Source organism: Lipotes vexillifer, unplaced genomic scaffold, assembly GCF_000442215.2.
Source record: "Lipotes vexillifer unplaced genomic scaffold, Lipotes_vexillifer_v1.1 scaffold69, whole genome shotgun sequence".
In the NCBI taxonomy this organism is placed as follows: Eukaryota; Metazoa; Chordata; class Mammalia; order Artiodactyla; family Lipotidae; genus Lipotes; species Lipotes vexillifer.
Window position 1 is genome coordinate 3243572 of NW_006790942.1, and position 7084 is coordinate 3250655.

General features: G+C 43.9%; 1 protein-coding gene across 2 annotated transcripts in view; it reads right to left on the reverse strand.

Annotated features, from left to right (window-relative positions):
- ATP6V1H (ATPase H+ transporting V1 subunit H) overlaps positions 1–7084 on the reverse strand; it is a 64134-nt gene that overhangs the window by 29046 nt on the left and 28004 nt on the right. For both annotated transcript variants that reach the window (XM_007464022.1, XM_007464021.1), the window contains one exon: positions 2482–2674. In XM_007464022.1, coding sequence (XP_007464084.1) covers positions 2482–2674 — 193 coding nt within the window. The remainder of the gene's footprint in view (positions 1–2481; positions 2675–7084) is intronic.

Consider the following 7084-nt stretch of genomic DNA (forward strand, 5'->3'; position numbering starts at 1 on the left):
AGGGCTTCCCTGGTGGCGCAGTGGTTGAGAGTCCGCCTGCCAATGCAGGCGATACGGGTTCATGCCCCGGTCCTGGGAAGATCCCACATGCCGCGGAGCGGCTGGGCCCATGAGCCTGTGTGTCCGGAGCCTGGGCTCCACAACGGGAGAGGCCACAACAGTGAGAGGCCCACGTACCGCAAAAAAACAAAACAAAAACAGACTTCCCTGGTGGTGCAGTGGTTAAGCATCTGCCTGCCAACGCAGGGGACACAGGTTCGAGCCCTGGTCCAGGAAGATCCCACATGCCATGGAGCAACTGAGCCCGTGAGCCACGACTACTGAGCCTGCGCTCAGGAGCCCGTGAGCCACAACTACTGAGCCCATGCTCCACAACAAGAGAAGCCACCGCAATGAGAAGCCCACACGCCACAAGGAAGAGTAGCCCCCGCTGGCCACAGCTAGAGAAAGCCCACACACAGCAACAAAGACCCAACGCAGCCAAACTACATAAATAAATAAATAAATAAATTTTAAAAACAAAACAAAAACAAAAGCAGCTTATGCTGAGCTTTAGATTAAATCTCAATCCATTACTATAAATTATTAGTATCTGATTTCTTCCTAAAACTCATAGCACTCACTATATTATCTAAATGACACTTATAAAAAACCATGTAAGGGGGCTTCCCTGGTGGCGCAGTGGTTGAGAGTCCGCCTGCTGATGCTAGGGGACACGGGTTTATGCCCCAGTCCGGGAAGATCCCACATGCCGCAGAGCGGCTGGGCCCGTGAGCCATGGCCGCTGAGCCTGCGCGGCCGGAGCCTGTGTTCCGCAACGGGAGAGGCCACAACAGTGAGAGGCCCGCGTACCGCAACAACAACAACAAAAAACATGTAAGTTTATCAAAACTGAGGGGGAAAGATAGAAGTGTAGAGATATAGCCTATGAAACAAGAAAACAGCTGAAATAAGACCCTGAGTCCTACAGCAGTTCTTCCCACACCTATATTTCACCTTAAACAACTCACCTTATTGACAAATTATCAAAAGAAATAATTTTGTGCTAAATGTTTACAATCTTCAACATTTGGAAAGATAGATATTTTAACGTAAAAAGTATGTAACTAACATACAGAAAAGGGTAGGTAGATAAAAGCTGAAAAAATACGATTCACTTCCATGTTTATCACTCAGGCAACTGCTGATCTTTCTATTTCCCAGAAGTGAAAGTCATACAAAGTGAAAAAATAATAATAATCCAGAACATCTTTCTAGGATAATCTAATTGCAAAGATATTGAATCAAGGATGACTATCTTTCCAAACAGTTCACCAATTAAGAAAATCTATTTTTTAAAGAGTTTTCACGCCAACTTCATGAACAGCTTCCAATTTAGAAAAAAGTCCACGCACTAAGAGAAAGTAGGGACTCTCTGTATTCTTGCCCAATATATAATTACTGGAAACATAAATTTGCACTTTTTTTTTTCCGGTACGAGGGCCTCTCACTGTTGTGGCCTCTCCCATTGCGGAGCACAGGCTCCGGACGCGCAGGCTCAGCGGCCATGGCTCACAGGCCTAGCCGCTCCGCAACTTGTGGGATCTTCCTGGACCGGGGCATGAACCCGTGGTCCGCCTGCCGACTCTCAACCACTGCGCCACCAGGAAGCCCAATTTGCACATTTTTGAAAGGTGATTTGACATTATCTATAAGAACTGGTAAAAAGTATATTCTTTGACTCAGCAATTCCACCTCTGGAACTTACCCAACTGAAATACTCATCAAAGTGGGAAAACATATGTAAAAGAAACTGGAAACACCTCTCATTTCCATCAACAGGACACTGATTAAATAAACCACTTTACATCAACACAGTAGAATATAGCCACTGAAAAGAATACTGAAGATCTACTACAGGAAAATGAAAACACATTTATTATATATTGTTAAGAATAAAGTTATAGAACAGTATTTATAACATGACACCACTCTTATTTTTAAATACAAAACAAAATTAGACACCTATTTATATATTAATCTCTATTTGCTTAGAAAAATCTGAAAGATGTTAGTAACTATATTTGGCAAATGTGGTGTCTACGCCATTTACGGTTTTGCAATACATCTGCACAACCTTTTATTTTTGATTTGTCGTTGTTTGTTTAAAGAAAGCGTAAGAACAAACAATGGTTTAAAAACACAAATTCTAAAGCCAATAGCTTGGATTTGTAGGTCTACCATCTTCCAGCCACTCTTATGCGTCATCCATTTAGATGGCTTCCCCCTACCTGTCCACTCCCCCTGCCATGAGTACAAACTGTGATATTTTACTGCAAGCTCATCAAGATGCCACAGTTCCATAACTACATGGAGAACAAGCAACTTTTTCCTACCTGCTAAAAGCCCTGAAATACACTCCACAGTAAAAAAAAAAAATGCCTTACACACACACACACACACATATACACACACACACACACACACACACACAACACATACCCGGAATGCTGCAAGAATGATTCTTGTCACTTTCTCTTTGACTGATTCTTGCAGGATGTCGGACAGAACAGGAATGATGTTGTAGCGTCGCAGGTGTTCACACATCTGAGGACTGAACGCCAGGAGCCATATAGAAAAAATCATCTGATACTGGAGCTGAAAGCCACACTTGTTACTCAGAACTCCCATGATGCTGAAAAGGAACACACGTTGAGAAAACATTTAACATGACAGCACAAAAGGAGAGAAGAAATAACTGATTGTTCTTTTTGCGCTGATGGATCAGTCTCTCTGAATCACGTCCTCTCTTTCTTCCCCCAAAGGAACGAGCAAGCCAGACCCCTGCTCACAGAGGGCCAGTCCCGCACGGCGTCACCTAAGCCTCTCTCCAGAGTCTCAAGGACACCACCGCCCTCGCTGCAGGGAGCACGGCCCACAGAGGGAACAGTAGGAGGACCCTGACGGACATTCAAGAAGTAAAAGCCTCAGGACATGGTGACACAGAGGATGTACATCTCAGTGAAGCCAGATGGTATAATCAAGATTTTCAGTCTGGACTGAAAATGATCCAAGAGGATCATTTATAGCTTTAAAAATATTTAGGAAACTCGACAGAGAAAAGAGGAAATGAGTTTGGAAAAAGCCTGTCATGAGTCTGAATTTGACACACAGCCAATCATCAAATTTGGGGTCAGAACCTCAGAAGCTTCTAGTTCAGCCTCCCGTCTTACTGTTAAGGAAACTGGGAAAGCGATGTGAAATGACAGGTTACACCAAGCAAAGCGCTAAGGAAATTTCCCTGGGGCATGCCTACATTCACACAAGGGACAGAAGCCATCAAATCAGACGGTTAAACAGCGACCAGAGGGGTTAACGCGAACTCAAAATCCACAGAACCCACAACACAGAGCGAGCGCTAATGTAAACTTAGTCAGTAAGAACCTATCAATATTGCTTCATCAATTGAAACAAAGGTATCACACTAACACCAGCTGCTAGTAACAGGGAAGACTGTGGGAGCGCAGGCACATACGGGCACTCTCTGTGCTTCCAATTTTTCTGTAAACCTAAAACTGCTTTAAAAAATGCGTTAACAAAATTAAATACATTTAAAACCTAACTTTACGATTTACAACTACTAACTTCGTGGAAGGCTTACACTGTGCCATCTCCCTATTTCTGTGATTTGTATGCACTTACAAATTCACTGAATTGCCCTTAATTCTCTCATGCGTGATTTCTCCCTTGAACCTGTTCCACTTTTGGCTGGCACGTAAGGCCCGCTTCTATTTAATATTGATGTCAGCGTTCAACAGCGGTCAAAGCACAGCATTTTACACTATCAGCACCCTGGTACCTGGCCTCCTTTGCGCTCTGACTGTTCCACTTGTTAAGGTCAGCCTGCTACACTCTGGGATGCTGTGGCTGACAATTCACTTTCCGCGCTCCCCATTTCCGCTTTCCCCGCTGGCTGGGCGACAGGAGGTGCTCGCGGCTGACTCAGGGATGGAGGAAGAAGGGACCCTCCTGTCCACCTCCTGTTCCTGCCACAGCATCACTTCGGCACGACTCTTCACGCGCGGCAGCGGCTGAATTCATCCTGCACGGGCTCTGGCAGAACGAGTGTCCCTGCACCCTTGAGACACTAGCACCCGACCTCGAGGGTAGGGACCCAGCCCCAGCTGAGCTGTACTGTCCCCTCCAGGCCTGAACTTCACTTCACGCAGCCCCTCCTGCAGCCCGTGAATCCTGGCAACTCCAACCTCTTACCCTTTGCTCCCCGCTTTAGGGGTAGTAGGATCTCTGACACTTGAGAGTCCCTTTATCTGTTTTCAGAAACCCAGTTCACAAATTTATACTTAGTTTATACCTAGGGAGAATTTAATTTCTTCACGTTAAGTTCTCTGTTAAAAGGAAAATTTTTAACGATGAGAGGGGCGAAGGAGAGCTCAAGGCCAATACACTGGTGCTGAGACCCAGACGGAAGGTCTCAAGGGGAGGCGTGCTCAGCGATGCGGACACCGCAGAGAAGCTGAACAGAGTAAAAGTGTGCCCACGATAGACGGGATTCTATTGCAGAGACAAGGTGGTCTTCTATACCCAAATATCAACCACAGAAACGCCCTAATGAAGCAAAATAAGGCCCCTGTTCACTGGAATAAGGCAGGAATTCCCTTAGGGGCAAGAACCCTAACTCTGAATCCAGTGAGGCAGGAAGAGCGAGCTAAGGGGGACAAAGGACACAAAGGCCCAACAGAAACCCAAACACAGTGATTTAACAAGTATCTGTTGAGGGTCTATGTGGCAGGTACAGTGCAAGGCACGGGGATAAAATGGGCAAAAACAAGACACTGTCCACGTTCCTTGAGAGCCCAGTGCAGGGTGGGGGAGGATTCCCAGAGGCCATGGGCCTCGAGCTGGGCCTGAAGAACCAGCGGGTACTAATTACCATGTAGGTCTCTGCTCTCCCTCACAAACTGCTGAGTTTAGTGTTACTTTTAAAGTCACTGTAAAAGTTACTAAAAGATGCCGTGGCATCCTATGTGCTACCTTTGTTAGGTGTTTCATACTTTCCAGCTAGGCTGTATATCTCTTAAAGGAAAGGACCACATATGTTTCCTTTACTCCCCATAATACATGGTATAACATCACGCAGAGAGTGCAAAAAAACACAAACTGTCAAATCCAAGATCAGAAAGGAGGTTAAGGTCCATGACGCCAAAATAACTATTTTGTGCTCTGCTTTTTTAATTAAGATTTTTCTTTTTAAATCATGCCAACGCAGGGACTAGGGAGACAAACAGCTGACCGCTGGCTGACGTGCACACTTCCTGCTGTTCGTCAGACCCATGGGCCCCTCGCATCTCGCCATGCAATATATATATTTTTAATCTTACCTTTCATTTATATACTACTTTATACTTTCAAAATACTTCAAATGTCAGGATATAAGTGTTCATAAATGGCCGTTGGATTTGGGGAAGCAATTACCCCAGCAAAAGCCCCCTTTTACCTCCAGTATTTAAAAAATCAGTGCTAATCTTCAGACTTTCCAGTGAAGTCAAAGCATACTCTTGGTCTTACATGGGCCCAGAAACATTCAGAAAGAGCGTGTGTCATTCGTGTAACCAAGAAGGAAAGAAAGGAAACTATGCAGAGATAAAAAGGTCCTGGGGTCTTAAACCATCAGTCCTCTTCCACTCTCCTCAAACAGGCTATGCTTACAATTTTTTCTCGTCTCAGGATCCCTGCTTGTGATTTGAGGAGCACCAAAAAGGAAAGAAAGAAAACTTTCGACCCTAAACAAAAGAAATGGCAGAGTAAAAAGTACGTGTTTTCTTTCTAAAAAAGTGAAAAAAGGGGCTTCCCTGGTGGCGCAGTGGTTGAGAATCTGCCTGCTAATGCAGGGAACACGGGTTCGAGCCCTGGTGTGGGGAGGATCCCACATGCCGCGGAGCAACTAGGCCCGTGAGCCACAACCACTGAGCCTGTGTGTCTGGAGCCTGTGCTCCGCAACAAGAGAGGCTGCGATAGTGAGAGGCCCACACACCGCGATGAAGAGTGGCCCCAGCTTGCCACAACTAGAGAAAGCCCTCGCACAGAAACGAAGACCCAACACAGCAAAAATTAATTAATTAATTAATGTCAGGTGCAGGCTTGTGACATCCTCTGTCACACAGGGGAGGACGTAAGTCAGGCACCAGCAGATTAGCAAAGCTTTCACATTAAAAAAAAAAAAAAGGTGAAAAAATTCAATGACTTTTCTAAATTGCCCTACTATCAGCAAGTTAACATATTCTAGCTTTATTAATGCCTGTTCTCAACGTAAAAGTCTCTGTATTAATTTGATTACTACTAACCTTGTTAGTGGGCATTAGCATATCAAAGTGTGTAGGTTGAACATGGAATATTCTAGATTGTACTTATGCCTGCTCTTGTTGCTAAACTGAATAGTTAATACTGCTTACCATCCTCCAAAATATTAGTGCCAACAATATTTTGAACAGCAGCATTTCGTTAGCCTCGGTCCACTGGACCAAATTCTAGTATTTGAGTTTATTTTTTGAGCAATTATAACTATTTGTATAAACTGCTGTTTCATGACTTTTATTCTCTCTTACAGGTCTTCCAAAGAACAAAAAAGAAAATCTACTTTTTGTTTAATAGAATAAAATTCGATTTATCTTGCAATTACAATACAGGTCCATTGGACATACACTATGTGATCTTGGTGAGTTTGTTAACTATAATTTGAAGAATCACACTATTTCATCATCCTAGATCTTATTTCATCATTATTCATCCATTATTCTCAACTATGATAATAAACATTAAAGACTAAAATTATAAAATTGGAGAATGACGGAATCACCTAGGAAGACGATATAATAGTGAAAGAAATAATTATCCTTTCTTATTGTACTGCCCAAAATACTGCATCACTTTTAAGAAAGTAAAAAGACTGGAAACACCATCTGTGTAGTCCACCTTTAAGTTTCTGTGCGGAAAAGAGTTAACGTCATGGTTCGGAGACAGAAAGGGCTGCCTGCAAAGCTGGCCCTTGGCTGACTTGCGGGAATTTGACTGGTAATCTGTTCCCTAC